A 16,296-nucleotide genomic window follows, 5' to 3' on the forward strand; every position below is an offset into this window, starting at 1 on the left:
AAAAAATGAATTTTATTTTAGTTTTTGCTGGGAATTTCGTTGAACCATTTGCATTGGATATATCTAAACTTTTACATAAAGAACAAAATTAAAATAATAATAAAAAATATATCTACAAGGGCTAAACTCATACGGAGAACTGTCAAGAAGTATCAACTGAAATTTTTATGGAAAATAAGGGAGATACAACATAAAAATCCAAACTTGAGGAATTTATGGCTGTCATTATAAACATGATACAAAGTCGTGATTTTCACTTTTGAATGGACCTTAGTAAATATCTTTCAAATTCGATCATAATTATACTAAGCTCCATATGGGCAATCGAATTATCGTGGTTCCATTTGTTGATGTTGAAATGGTTTTCTATATATTTATATTTTGGAATGTTGCTCTGATAAAAATTTTACACGAATTGGGTTCATTGAAATTTTACATCGTTTTATTTTCCAGTACATTAAGTATGATTTTTCCATTCAGGGTTGCTCTGCAGTTTGTACATGAAATGCAGCAAAGAGCCCAGAAGAATTTTGAGGCAAGTATGGATAGATCATTGCCAGTATTCGGTGTAGGAGTTGCATTTGTTGATGAAAGTGCCATCTGTTCTGTTCCTTCATGTGAAGTTTCCCAAGGATTTGAAGAAATAAGAGATATTGTGTCAAATCTAGCGCCGCCAACCAAAGAATTACTTATTGTTCCGATTGAAAGTGTTTGCTCTTCGGAGTCAAATGATGGGAAGGATCAACTAAGAAAGTTGTTGGATGCTGTTACCGATGCCACTGGTAAAGAAGATCTTCAGGCTCACCTACGGATGCTGTCTTTACAAAAGGTTCAGACTGTTCGGTTAAAAGAACAATATTTTAGTGGAGAGTCTACTGTGAGAAACGAGTACGGTGATGCAGATATTTTGTTCTTGTTGCAGGTTGCCTCTGAAAATGGATACAACAGGCTTGTCTTAGGATCGTGCACATTGAGGATTGCTTGCCATGTTATTTTAGCTACAGTCAAGGTTTGTATTTGACTTGCTTTAAGTTTAATTTCATTTGTTTGGAAATTAAAATTATAATCAAGTATTCCGTCTTTGGTTGATATTTTGGATTTCCTATCAATGAAATTTTTTGTGATGGCAGTATTATATCAGCTGTAAAACGGAAACAAATGCACACTAAACTATTGAGAAAATTGATTAACCTTAATTTCTAGCACACATAATGTCCTAACAAAATTTCAATGTAATTCATGATGGTTAGAGATTGATCATTGAAGTCACTCTGTTCTTTTGTACTATAAAGCCTATAACAGTTTCCTTCATGGTGCCATATGCATGCCTTTTGGGCTTTTTTTGTATGGGACCCCCCCTGAACTTTTCGTGTTTGGTGGATTGGTCCTTAAATTAAAAATTTTTGCAATCAACCTCCTGACCTTTGAAATTGTTGCATCACTGGTCCTTTTGGTAACGTCTGTTAAATTATGGACGGATTTTGCCATGTGATTCACACATGACTCTTCTTAAGGGTGTCTAGTGGTCATTTCTTTGACAAAAAGTAGGAATAAGAAGTCCTATGCACTAAAAAATTAAGAACCACCATAACTCAATGAAAAACCAAAACCCAGAACGAAGATATCGTATGTCTTCCTGTACAATAACATTCTCAATACAATTCCTCTTTATTGGAAGGCAAAATTGAAAAGGAATAAAAACAAAGCCCAAAAGATCCTCCTCGGCACACCTAATTCATCCATCGAATTCGCATTCATAACCTTCTCAATACAATTCCAAATTCCAAATTTCCAATTCATAAACCCCAAATTCATACATTTCTTCCTCTAAAATCCAACATGATATGTCTGATTTGGTTGAACTTGGGAGATAACATGTTCAATTAAACTCTGTTTCTAAACAAGAACTAGAGAACAAGAGAACAATTGGCTTTACGTCTTGAACTGCAGCAGCCGGAGGAAATCACCACTCGCCATTGTTGTACTGTCCTCTCCCCGCCCATTGTCGCCGCCACCCAGCCCAACCATCCAGAACAAAAAAAAAAGGAAAAAAAGAAAAACTAGATCCACGCCAACCTCTCAGTAGGTTGTTGCCCGGCTCACGACGCCATATCTTAGAGAGAGGGAGAGAGAGAGAGAGAGAGGTCGATCCATAGATTGGCATCCTGTTTGTTGGTTCTCTCACCGGGGAAAAGCAAATCCAACGATCCATCAAGAGCAGTGTTACATTTGCCGGAGGATGACAAGCAGAGAGCCTTTCTGTTGTTAGAGTCGGAAGAGGATGCGAAGCCATCGTCGAGGCCATACCAGTTCCAGTAATAACTCTTCTCCAGCAGCAGCGGAAGGTAGAAGGAGAAGGGATGAGCAAAAAGAGAGCATGAAGGAGACGGGCTGGTTGGAGCAAAAAGATATTAGTTTTTTTTGTTCTTTAAAAAGACCGTCAATGACCTCATTAAAAAGTCACATGCAAGTTATGTGCAAAAAATCATCCAAATCTGTCTAGAATTTGACAGACGTTTGCAAAAGGACGAGTGATGCAACAATTTCAAAGTTTAGGGGGTTTATTGGAAAAAATTTTAGTTTAAGGACCAATCCACCAAACACGAAAAGTCAAAAAAGCCTTACTTTTGTCATGATCTTGAGGCTTGGTGAACATTCCTTTAAAGTATAGAAAAGCTATAACATTGAACTATAGATAGTTACAATGGTGTCATTTTAATGCATTCAAATAGCTCTGGTCAAACTTTTGAGGAGGACCAATTTTGTGTGAAATATTAACTATTCAATGAGGTAATGATTCATAGATAAATTCTGCTGGTCAATCTTTAATGGCATTTTGACTCTCTTCTTACCTTGTTCCGTAACAGGGGAAGGGGTATTCTTTACCAGCAGATATTCAGTATGTTGACGCAAGGTGGAATGTCCCTGTAGTGCTTCCACTTCGAGATTGTCTAGCGGCGGAGCTGAACATGCTTTGCCACCTTGATGGGTTTGTAATTCATGTCCTTTCCTTTTGTTTTTTAAAACATTTCCAAATCTTTATTCAGAGATAAGCCAAATTGTCACGACCCCAAGGATAGGGGCCGTGATTATTAGGGTTTAATTTAAAATTTTACTTAATTAAACTGTATTGTTTGACAAAATCACAAAAATAAATACATAAATATCAATATAGTTTGCTCCGGAGACTTTCTTTCACAAATAATATTTAAAACAGTCCATAAAGTCCAAGAAAAATAGTACAACTCTGGGACAATGTTGACTTATACAGTTTACATACAGAAATACAATACATCTCAGAATTTAAAACTGTAAATTTAAAACAAACGTACCGCTTCGAATCTCGCGCCTTCAATCCATTGGCATCCACTTGTAACGCTGTAAATCTAAACCGCTAACTCTGGATAAGAGATTTAAAACATTGAAAATATAATAAAAGTTAGCAGAAGGCCCAGTAAGATATAATTTTATAAAACATTATAAATAAAAGTACTCACGGTCTGAATATATATACCCGGAACTGATCATACAATTTTATAAAACATTGTAAATAAAGGTACTCACGGTCCGAAGACATACATCCAGAACCGATCATACAATTTTATAAAACATTGTAAATAAAGGTACTCACGGTCCGAAGACATACACCCGGAACCGATCATAGCTTTTTTTTTTGAAAAAGGGGAAATACTCACATAATAGTAGTAAAATATCTGTATAATGAAAATATGCAGAGCCATAACACCACACCACTGAGCAAGAAATGGATCCGTACGGGTTTCGGGTTCTGCCCCTAAGGATACGATTCCCATATCCTGATTTCTGAGGCTATACTGCGTTTTATCATTTCTTAGAATATTTCATTTTAAGAAATGATACTTTTAAAAATCTCATTTCTAAAAACCATTGGAAAGTCAATAGCATTATTCATGCTATTTTTTAAAAATCATTTTCTTTAAACATTTTTTGTTCTAAAACATTTTCATTGGCCAAAACCATTTAAAGTGAGGCTAACAAGGATATGGACAAGAATACCCTACCTCTCGGATATCAAACCTGGGCTAGCCTTTCGTTCTTCTAGCCTCCGCTTTCCTTAAAGTTTTAATACTTAACCTTCTCCACTAGCTTTATCACAAAAGCAATATCTTAAGAAGTATTTCTCATTCTTAAAACGAATTAAGCTCAATCATGTTTAATTGTTTCCTATTAGTGTGTCTCGACTCAAATCCAAGTTTCACAAACAATTTTATAATCAGTTAATGGGTTTGGTTTCCTATTTAATTCAGCTTAAAAACAACTTTTTAAAGAAATTTCGGTAGCATGCCGGCATAAATAGGAAAAATGCCAAACCTGCAGTTCAAGTTCAATTTCAAAATAAATTTTTCAGAATCCATCAAAACCAGTTTTCAATCAATTCAACAAGTCCAATAACTAAAACCCCCCGAATTTCATTCAATTCTAACAATAATTGTTCAAATCTAAACCTAACTCAAAATTATTCAAATCTGACCAAAATTAAACTTTCTCAAGTTTAAAATTCAAATCAAAGAGTGAGTTTTAAGGGATTTTACCTTAAATTAGTTGATGGAGCCTTGTTTTCCTCTGTTTCTCCCATTTTTGTTTTTGTTTTTTTTTCTTTCTTCCCTGTTTCGGCAGGGAACTCCAAGAGAGAGAAAGAGAAACCTAGAGAGAGAGCAAGGGAGAGAGAGACCCCAAGAGAGAGGGGTGGCCGGAGAGAGGGAGGGAGTGGTGGCCGGCGGTGAAGGAAGAAAGAGAGAGAGGGAGTTTCCGTGGAGAAGAAAGAAGAAAAGAAAGAAAGAAAGAGAGAGGGAGTGTGGTCTGGGCAGCCATGGGAAGGTAGGGAAGGGAAAAAGAAAAAGAAAAGAAAGAAAAGAAAGGAAATAGAAAGAAAAAAAGAAAAAGAAAAGAAAATTAAAAGAAAATATATTAAAATTAAGTGTATTTTCAAAAACTTGGGATGAAAATTGAAAAACCGAAAATAATTTATAAGTCTTTAAAATAACTCAAAAACTTAATCTTTAATCACAAGATTAATTAGAAAAAATCAGTTTTAGGCACATTAATATACACAATTAACATAATTAAACATGTTTAATTTTGGAGAGCGTTACAGCTCTACCCCTCTTTAGGAATTTCGTCCTTGAAATTTGAGCTTACCCTAGGATATGAACAGGTATGGATATCGTTCTTGCATCGTTGCTTCTAGTTCTCACGTCGCTTCCTCAACACCATGGTGTTGCCACAACATCTTCACTAGCGAAATCTCACGACGGCGTAAACTCTTCATCTTCCGAAAAAAAAGAACTAGTGCTTTCTCGTAAGTCGTATCATACTGGATCGGCACGTTGTACCAGTGTACAATAGCTTCCGGATCGGGTTTACACTCACGAAGCATAGAAACATAGAACACATTGTGCAGTGAGATAGCTCAGGAGGTAAGGTGAGGGATAAGCAACAAAACCGACATGTTGCACGATTTGGAATGGTCCAATGTATCTTGGCGCAAGTTTCCCTTTCACACCAAAACGAGTGATTCCTTTGCACGGTGAAACTCTTAATAAGACAGTCGCCTTCTATCATCATAACTCTTCATTTAATCAAACTTGGATTATCTAAAAGGATTCCTTCAACTTGGTCAGTTCTTTAATCTCATACATGGGCTGATTTAACGTCTGTTACGGAAACACGTGCAAACCATATTACGTGTCACCAAAGGGCGGAAAACTGGTTCCTAATGAAAATAGACATCTAGGTCTTTCCAACGAGCTATCACATGTCCTATTTCAAATATTCTAAGTCTTTCAAACACCTCTTATAAGAAGTTGAAATTATGAAGTTTTAGCTTTTCAATGCATTTTCAAAAGTTTTTAAGCAAAACTTTAACTACGTACAGTTTGGCCTACAAAATTCCAAACAGAGTGATTCAAAGTGCTACACCTCACTAATGATGCACACTAAACGGTAAGATTAGTGTCTTAAGTGCAGCAATCTTGGTTCTAGAAGTTGGGGTCCAAGTTCACACTTTTTGCGTTATGCCAAGAATGCAATTTTGACCTTTCCGACAGAAATGATCATAAAACATTCCACATAGATTTGAAGGGTGTAATTCTAGTTTTTAGATAGAGTAGACACCTAGAGCTTTGAAATGAGTTATCATATGCCAAAATCTGATCTCTAAGTACCTCAAAAATAGTTTCTAAGAAATCAAAATTCTATCATTTGCTGGTTTCGATAACTTTTGAGAAGTTTTTGGCATGAAACTTTCAATGCGCACTGCTCGGGTTATAAAATTTCAAATGACGTGATTCTAACTCCCACACGTCACTAATAACATGTTCTAAATAGTGGTAACGGTAGCCTAGGTGCAGCAACCCCATTTCAAAAAGTAAGGATTTCAATTTTTTGTTTTATTAGTTCTTAGAAAAGATAGCATTGGCGGCTGTTACGGGAATAATCATAAAATATTCTACACAGCCCCATGTTTCAATTCTTTGTTTTATTAGTTCTTAGAAAAGATAACATTGGCGGCTGTTACGGGAATAATCATAAAATATTCTACACAGCCCCATAAATTACCAAATCAGCGCCTAATCGAAGTAGACATCTAGGGCTTTCCAAAGAGCTATCATAAGCTTAGTTTCGGATATGTTAAGGTCTCCAAAAACACGTTATACCAGATCAAAACGGGGCTGTTTTTCTACAGAATTCCTAGAAATCAAGCGTAACTTCAAAAATGCATAATTTGAGTTACTGTTATCCATTTGGGGTGATTCTTGTGGCTATACGAAGCTTAGGATGTCTAGTTTCCAATTATGTAACCCATTCATTCAAATTCATCTCCGAGGATTCTCAGAATTCAACAGTATCGAACTTGTCCAGGTCAGGTTCCTTAACACTTTTTCCAACAAATTGAAAAATTCATAACTTAAGCTACAAAACTCCTTTTTGGGTGATTCAAATCTCCTATCAAAGCTTGATAAGTCTATTTTAAGGTTCTAACATAACTAACATTAAAACTTATTGAGAATAATCAAGTCCTAAGCTTTTCTTTGGGCTGCTCCTAGAATCCTCCCCAAAATCATGTGGATCAAGTGGGGAAAGTATGATTAAAGTCCAAAATAATAACATTCAAGAGAGAAATTCCAAAGAAACTCAAACTAAATGCTAAACAACCACAAAGGCTTCAAACTTCCAATCGTTCAATCATAAATCAGTTTCTAACTCGATCCATATTCTTCATAAATCTAATAAAATGGCAGATTTGTCGACCTTGACTGGAATATACATAAATTATTATCTACGTCGCCACATTTTAAAATGAACTCCATAAGAAAGTAGACACTTAGATATTTGATTTGGTATGTTACACATAAGGTTCGGAAACCGACAAGGCCCTCAAAAACAATTACATAAAATCAGAACGGCCTCTCTAGGAAAATTCTTATAGTTGCATGAAATCCATCACGTGGACTAAATGACTTCAAGGTTGATTTTAATGCAACACCCAGGGTCTGACACCGATTTGGAAAACGTCCAAAGTGTTGTTCATACTTATCATTAGAACTACCCGCTCTAATTCCACATGAAATTGACAAGACATCTACTCAGGAGGGTCGAACCTAACATCTTCAGCCTGTGGGAACTTAGCTTCAACTACTAAAGAAGTTCTTCCATTTAAAACACCACTTGGATATGAGTCAAAAGCAAGAATGTCACTCACATGGCAGAAAAGAGGCGAATACGACAATTCGTCAAGATAGTTGTCCAGGAACCTATGAACTAAGACATTCTACGCCTTTTCTGTGGATTCCTATGTGTCAAACGATGGAAATGAACATCCACCTTGCGACTCTGCTGGCAGCATCATGATATCGGTTGTCACAATCAACCATTTTATCAATGAGAAAGAAACGAAGTTCCAATTTCAATAAAATAGGACCACTCGCCTCATTCGAGTCTTTATGAATTTCAGAATCATAGAATGGGACACGGAAACACTTTGTCATCTTTGAATCTCATACCCAGTATATTATCAATTCCAGCTAGAAGTCAATCAACAACATAGACTCCCAACCACTAGAATAGAGACACCCGATTCTGGGAATGATCGAACACAAGAATATCAATCATCGACTTAGAATCTAGAAAATTAAAGAAATTCACATAGTCAAATTTGACTCTAAAAGAAGAACCAGTAGGAATTTAATATTGAATGGATATGAAATCAAATAACGATTGAATCTTCAAAACCATGTGACTGAATGAGGATCTTCGAAGTCAAAATTGACTACAAATCCCACATCAAACGAAAACCATTCACTAGAAATGAAATAGGTGATATGATCAACTCTAAAAGTACCTTTGACTTAACATCAAATCTCAAAAGCGAAATGATAGAGAATATTAATATTCATAGTCAATGTCTTACAATGACATGGTTCAAGTTAACGAGGGAATCACTGAGACTAACACTCGGGACAAGAAAGAATTTCAATTCTTGAATAACGTAGGATCGTGATGGAGAGATAGCACGATGCGATACACAAATAATAACAAAGAGACCAACTCCCGGTCACAACAGATTAAGAAAAGAATTTGAAGTTGGAATCCTGAAACCTGTGGGTTATGACCTACCATGCTTCTAAACTAGGTTGAATACAATAAATATCAGAGATAAACGTCAATCTCTCGATAGGGTCTATAGCCACCATCGTCACCAATCGGAGAAAGAACGATGTCTCATCAACACAAGAACCCATGAAGTAAACACTCTTGAGTAAAACACTCTCAAGAGATAAAGGAGCGCATGGATACAAAGCTAGATTGCAAGACTAAACTTGCGCATTAATCAAATCGGAAAGAACCAAACAAGGAGAAAGGAAACTTTAATGATCAAAATTGCTTGATTTCAAGTCGTCGCTCTCCATCAACTTAAACCCCCATGTTAGACGTGTCGAAAAGTGGAAGGGACCAATATCGGGAATTCAACTACGCGGAAGTCAGAACGAATATCATCTCAAAACTGAAATCTTCATGAGAATTTCGAAGTCAATACTGATTTTGAAGAGTCTAGAGCACTTATGGAAACAAATCAATAACCATCGGGTCGAAATCAATACATCCCGAAGACTTCAAAGTCAACTTTAACATCGATCTTCATATCGATAAACATTAATAATAGAAACATGGATTCCATCCATCAAAGTGCTGTAGGAGAATGAAACGGACTCTAACGTCAAATTCTCAAATGAAACTGTAGAATGTATTAACTAGTATTGTACGACACGTCTCGACACAAAACTGTTAAAAGAACAACAAAACTGTTAAAAGAACAACAAAACTCAAAAACTCACACATGCTCGATTTCCCATAGAATTTGAAGCCGGGCTCTGATATCAAAAACTGTCACGACCCCAAGGAAAGGGCCGTGATTATTGGAGTTTAATTTAAAATTTAACTTAATTAAACTGGATTGTTTAACAAAATCACAAAAATAAATACATAAATATCAATATAGTTTGCAAAGGAGATTTTCTTTCACAAATAATATTTAAAACAGCCTATAAAGTTCAAGAAAAACATTACAACTCTGAGACAATGTCGACCAATACAGTTTACATACAGAAATACAGTATATTTCAGAATTTAAAACTGTTAATCCGAAACAAACGTACCGCTTCGAATCTTGCGCCTTCAATCCATTGGCATCCACTTGTCACGCTGTAAATTTAAACCGCTAACTCTGGAGAAGGGGTTTAAAACAGGAAAACATAATAAAAGTGAGCGGAAGGCCCAGTAGGATATAATTTTATAAAACATTATAAATAAAAGTACTCACGGTCCAAAGACATACACCCGGAACCGATCATACAATTTTATAAAACATTGTAAATAAAGGCACTCACGGTTCGAAGACATACACTTGAAACCGATCATCCATTTTTTTTGAAAAAGGGGAAATTCTCACATATTAGTGGTAAAACATCTGTATGATGAAAATATGCAGAGCCATAACACCACTGAGCAAGAAGTGGTAAAAGGTTAAAAAGGGGAAATTCTCACATATTAGTGGTAAAACATCTGTATAATGAAAATATGCAGAGCCATAACACCACTGAGCAAGAAGTGGTAAAAGGTCTGTATGATGAAAATGTGCAGAGCCATAACACCACTGAGCAAGAAGTGGTAAAAGGTTTGTATGATGAAAATGTACAGAGCCATAACACCACTGAGCAAGAAGTTGATCCGTACGGGTTCGGGTCTTGCCCTTAAGAATACGATTTCCATATCCCGATTTCTGAGGCTACACTGCGTTTTATCATTTCTTAAAATATTTCATTTTAAGAAATGATACTTTTAAAAATCTCATTTTCAAAAACCATTGGAAAGTCAATAGCATTATTCATGTTATTTCTTAAAAATCATTTTCTTTAAACATGTTTTGTTCTAAAACATTTTCATTGGCCAAAACCATTTAAAGTGAGGCTAACAAGGATATGGACAAGAATATCCTACCTCTCGGATATCAAACCTGGGCTAGCATTTCGTTCTCCTAGCCTCCGCTTTCCTTAAAGCTTTAATACTTAACATTCTCTACTAGCTTGATCTCAAAAGCAATATCTTAGAAAGTATTTCTCATTACTAAAACGAATTAAGCTCAATCATGTTTAATTGTTTCCTATTAGTGTGCCTCGACTCAAATCCAAGTTTCACAAACGATTTTATAATCAGTTTGGGGGTTCTTTAAAGATTGAAATCCAATTAATGGCTTTGGTTTTCTATTTAATGTCAGCTTAAATACAACTTTTTAAAGAAATTTCGGCAGCATGCCGGCATAAATAGGAAAAATGTTAAACCTGCAATTCAAGTTCAATTTCAAAATAAATTCTCCAGAATCCATCAAAACTAGTTTCCAATCAATTCAACAAGTCCAATAACTAAAAACCCCAAAATTTCATTTAATTCTATCAACAATTATTCAAATCCAAACCCTAACTCAAAATTATTCAAATCTAACCAAAGTTAAACTTTCTCAAGTTTAAAATTCAATTCAAAGAGTGGGTTTCAAGGGATTTTACCTCAAATTAGTTGATGGAGCCTTGTTTCCCTCTGTTTCTCCCATTTTCGGTTTTTTTTTCTTTCTTCCCTCTTTCGGCAGGGAACTCCAAGAGAGAGAGAGAGAGAGAGAGAAACCCAGAGAGAGAGAGAGAGACCCAAAGAGAGATGGGTGGCCGGAGAGAGGGAGGGAGTGGTGGCTGGCGGTGAAGGAAGGAGTTTCCGTGGAGAAGAAAGAAGAAAAAGAAAGAAAGAAAGAAAGAAAGAGAGAGGGAGTGTGGTCTGGGCAGCCACGGGAAGGAAGGGAAGGGAAAAAGAAAAAGAAAAGAAAGAAAAGAAAAGGAAAAAGAAAGAAAAAAGGAAAAAGAAAAGAAAATTAAAAGACAATACATTAAAATTAAGTGTATTTTCAAAAACTTTTAGGGTGAAAATTAAAAAACTAATAGTAATTTATAAGTCCTTAAAATAACTCAAAAACTTAATCTTTAATCACAAGATTAATTAGAAAAAATCAGTTTTAGGCACACTAATATACACAATTAACATAATTAAATATGTTTAATTCTGGAGGGCGTTACACAAATTCTCAACTTGGCAGGGCAGCTTTAAGACTACGGAGGTGATTAGAAGTCCTTGCACTGGAATCAATGGCTTGGTCTCATCATTTGTGAAGTTGTTGCGGGTAGGTGTGAACATTATCAAGGGTACTTTTGTAGCGGAAAAATTGCAAAGATTCAAAGCAGCCTATTTTGGTTATGCTTTCAAATTTTGAGACATTCTTACCTGTTCTTCATGATTTCTTCCTCACATACGTGGTCAAAATATATATTAGAGTTGCTTGGCACCATCTTTTTTTTTTTTTTTACAAAATTCTATGGCCGGCTTCAGGGTATAATTTTCTTTTGTCACATAATTGTTTTGTTCTACATCGGGAAGATGTGGATTTATTAGTAAAGTTAGCTCCATTGCCATCATTGAATGTGATTTTGTAAAATTTGTCACCGTTAAACTCTTCTTTTGAAGAGATTGATTTTAGAGGTTTAAATTATAGTGTTTAGTATCCTGCAGATAGTAGTATTTATTTGGTTCTTTTAGAAAAATAGAGTCAAACAAGCATTCTATCATGGTTCTTTTCTTAGAGAGAAGTTAACAGGCAATTTTCTCAATGAATTTTGAAACTTTTGTTCTTCAGGAAGAAAATCCTTCTCGAGAAAGCACAATTGTGAGGACAGCTGGGAAGCTCACTCCATTTCATTTCAACAGGATTCCGGAGATCAATGACAGTAACGTCCCTTTGGCCACTCGAAGGCGTCAGAAGAGACATAATCTTAAGCCAAATGAATCTATTTCATCAGAGTCGTTCTGTTCTATCTGCAATAGCCCGCTTAGTAGATCTGATCTGCTGAGTTTAGGCAATGTCGAGACTTGTCATACAAATTCGGTTGTTTTTAGTGCTGAATGCTGCTCGAGTTGTCAGTTTCAGATACTTCCCAAGGATCCGGTATTGGTGGAGAATTTCCGTACGCTTTTACCCCAGACATTACTTTCACAAGCAAAGCATAGCAAGGCTGACAATCTCAGTTTATTGAGGTGAGAATTAGCAAGTACTGGGTGATATTGATTGGTGATATTAAAGAAAACTAAATACTCTAGGATGTTTAGATGATTTTGGAATAAATCATATCTAAAACCTTTTGTAACTCGAAACTCCCTGGGATTTCCGGAAAATTGGTTTCTGAAATTACATTTCTGAGTTACATAAAAGAATCTTTGAGACTGGCCCTTCAATTAACTTTCATGTATTTACTAGCACATTTTTTGTTATTGCAGCTCGAGTGAGTCATTTGCCTCGTAATTATTAAAATCGAAAGATGTCTCTTGCTCATTTTGAAATTTCATCTACTAATCTTTTCTTTGTTTTATTTCAGGGCACAAATACAAGATTGTTTGCTTTCAGACGCTCAAGATGATGAAACTTAATTTTTGTTGCTTAATATTTTCAAAGCTTTTGTGTTCTAAATTATTCATATCCGAGCGCGGTCTCTACATTTTACTTGGGGCATGGTTTCAGAGAAGATTCAAGAATCTTGTTCTCACGAGCCAATTGTGAGCACTGCTTGGCTTGAGAAACTTTTCCGATTTGTTAAATTATAATGTTGTGTGACAATACTAGACTTGCTAGTTCTGTTCACAGATTTAAACGAGAAAGAAATATGCGCTACTAAACTTACATCTTTAGTTTTATTGGTCTTTATTTTTAATAATATCCAAAGAGAGAAAAATAAGGATAAAATCTGTGTAGTGAGATATAAATGGCAGATAACTTTTATGATTGGGAATTATAGCATGGTCTTCCGTAAAAATAGAGTCCCGACTGAAAGATGGTTTTATACTTCATTAGGAGACATGTTATAGTAAAGTGTTTATTATTCGAAACCTACCTATCTTAATTGGACATTATTATATATATTAAAAAAGAGGCATGGTTTATTGTACATAGTACAGTAAAATATTGGTTTTGTCGTTTGAATTTGAATTGTTGTGTTTGTCCCTCTTTTTTTTTTTTTTTTTTTTTTTTCCCTTCTTCCTTTTTTGTGTAGGGGCTTTTGGGGTTTTTTTTTTTTTTGCTCTATGGTCTGTTTGTACACTTTTGTCCTCATTTGTTTTTCTTTTATTTGTTCTTGTATTTACTAATTTATATCAATTATTTATAAAAGGAATATTTATTATTTTAATTATATATCTTAATAATCTTTTATCATTTTAGTTTTGAACTAAAGATAAGAGACTTGTCCATAAAACTCTTAAGGACCATGTATTATAACTACTTTTAAATCCTTTGATTTACAATATATATAATTAAATATTTTTGACTTCCTTAATTATTATTATTAATTTTTTTAAAATTTGTATTTTATAGTTAAGAAGAACAAAAGAAAAAAGGAAAACAAAAGTTATAATACATTGTACGAAACTTTTAACTAGAATATTATATAGATATATATATATATATATATATGTGTGTGTGTATATACGTATACGTACACTAATTCTATACTATAAAAACTCCAAACTTTTTGTATAATATAACAGTATTTCTTACAGTAATGCTTGAGTTTTTGGCTAATGTATATCTGGATCTGAGTTTTAAAAAAAACATAAAAATAAAATGTTAATATTTTAGACTATGAAAAGTCTGGCTCTCTGGAAGAAAATCCAGCATGGACTATAGAGTTAATAACCAAATAGATGAGAGAAATTAACTTGGACAAGATTTTCTTTGGGTTCTTATAATGAATAATAATAGGGAATATTTCATTTTGGTATCTTGCGTTGAAATATGAGTTTGGTACTCCTTTTTTTTAATAATTTCATATCGGCATCTCGACTTTTTAGAAACCCTTCTTTTGATATATCGAGATAGTTTTTTGGGACTTAAAATGAAAAAATTTCCTTTATTATTAAATGTATAAAATGGCTTTTTAAAAACTCTTAACTCTGCAATCAATATTTTTATTTTATGTTTGGGACATAGTGAAGTTTGGGTGTTTGGTAAAGGTGTCAAACATACCATGCCGGGCCGGCACGTCCAATACCAGGCCCGTGACGGGCCTGGGCCGCGCCTGGCACGACCCTACACAATGCAAGGTCGTGCCTGGGCCGGGCCTAAGAGGAAAAACTCATGCCCGGTCCAGGCCCGCGGCCCTCGTCCATATGGGCCAGGGCCCAGGCACTTCACGGACCGGCCCAACAAATTGTATTTTTTTAATTTAATTAAAAAAACAAAATATATCATATGCCCCCAAAAGATGTGATTTCATTGAATTGACATAATAGGAATAAGTACACATCAATGACTGCCTCGTTAAAAACCTTGCGAAAAAACAAAATATATCATATGCCCCCAAAAGATGTGATTTCATTGAATTTACATAATAGGAATAAGTACACATCAATGACTGCCTCGTTAAAAACCTTGCTAAGTAAAACCCGTGGGGAAATCGGGACAAAACCTTAGCGAAGGAAAAAAGAGTGCAGTAGGAAGGAATAGTAAATTACAAACCTAAGTGCTTTCAGAAGATTCTGTTATTTCTAAGTTAGAAAAATATTCTTGCATTGAAGCATCTGTGTATTGTTGTTTTCGTCTTCTGGCATCTTCCTAGTCTTTAACGAACATTAGCCCCTCCAAGATATCTGGATGCATTATGCTTCTCTTTTCGTCGAGAATTCGGTTGCTTGCGCTAAATACTTACTTCGATGCTACCGTTGGCACTGGACTTGTCAGAATGTCACGAGCTATTACGGACAGTGTTGGAAAATGATCGGTCTTGCTCTTCCACCACTGTAAGATGTCTAGTTTGTCGTCATCAATTACAAAATTTACTTCACAATATTTTACTAGTTTGGTAGACGCTTGTGTTGATGACGATCATGTCGTTTTCTCTTTCTTCTTTAAGAAACTCCACGACGATCCTTTAGGCCCCGAACTGCTAGTTGACGTCGAAGTTCCATGTTCTTTTTGACCTGTGCCGTATTTTACTTCATACAAACTAAATACCTTTTCTAACATTCTCTTAGCGTCAGTAATAGTTAGTTGCATATCTATTCCTAAATTTTTTGCTATAGCAGTCATCAATGGGCCAGTCCCATCTACTCCGCACCTAGGATCTAAAATAGTTGCCAATGCATATAACATAAGACAACCTGACCAATAACTTTTAAATTTATTTTTCAGTAACTTAACTATATCTCCAAAAAGTTTTGTATCCCTATAGTAAGAAAATATTTCTAAAATATTAAATAGTTGATGTAAAGCTAAATGTGCAGTAGGATAATAAACTCTAAAAAGTAATTCAGTAGCATTGTAAAATGCTTCTAGAAATTTTAAAAAATACTCACCAATCTGCCAATCTGTATCGAAAATTAAAAGTTGATCGTTCTTACTGTTTACATATGTCGTGATAAGCTGTGAATACGTGAATGCTTCCTTTAACATTAAATAGGTGGAATTCCACCTATTGTCTCACGTCAGTTCGAAACTTTCTTGGACGCATCTGACTGTTCCTGCAATATTGTTTGAATTCTTGGAGCCGAGCTCCAGAACAAGATATGAATGATAAAGATTCTCTAATATTTGTTAGATTAGATGAAATATGTTCAATTCCTGCTTGAACTACTAAATTAATTATGTGACATACACACCGTTGATGAAAAATTCCC

General features: G+C 35.0%; 1 protein-coding gene across 3 annotated transcripts in view; it reads left to right on the forward strand.

Moving 5' to 3' along the window:
• LOC21385440 (cytoplasmic tRNA 2-thiolation protein 2) overlaps positions 1 to 13,389 on the forward strand; it is a 13,975-nt gene extending 586 nt beyond the window's left edge. Inside the window, exons 2-7 of one of the 3 annotated variants that reach the window (XM_024161191.1) lie at positions 481 to 829; positions 923 to 1,009; positions 2,868 to 2,989; positions 11,680 to 11,758; positions 12,269 to 12,666; positions 13,005 to 13,389. In XM_024161191.1, the coding sequence (XP_024016959.1) occupies positions 481 to 829; positions 923 to 1,009; positions 2,868 to 2,989; positions 11,680 to 11,758; positions 12,269 to 12,666; positions 13,005 to 13,056 (1,087 nt within the window). In that variant the 3' untranslated portion in view covers positions 13,057 to 13,389. Of the gene's footprint in view, positions 1 to 480; positions 830 to 922; positions 1,010 to 2,867; positions 2,990 to 11,674; positions 11,759 to 12,268; positions 12,667 to 13,004 lie in introns of all 3 variants that reach the window. The other 2 variants (XM_024161192.1, XM_024161193.1) reach the window with 2 other exon arrangements.
• Positions 13,390 to 16,296: the final 2,907 nt, after the last annotated feature.

This window comes from Morus notabilis, unplaced genomic scaffold (assembly GCF_000414095.1).
Source record: "Morus notabilis unplaced genomic scaffold, ASM41409v2 Scaffold1298, whole genome shotgun sequence".
NCBI classification, from domain to species: Eukaryota; Viridiplantae; Streptophyta; class Magnoliopsida; order Rosales; family Moraceae; genus Morus; species Morus notabilis.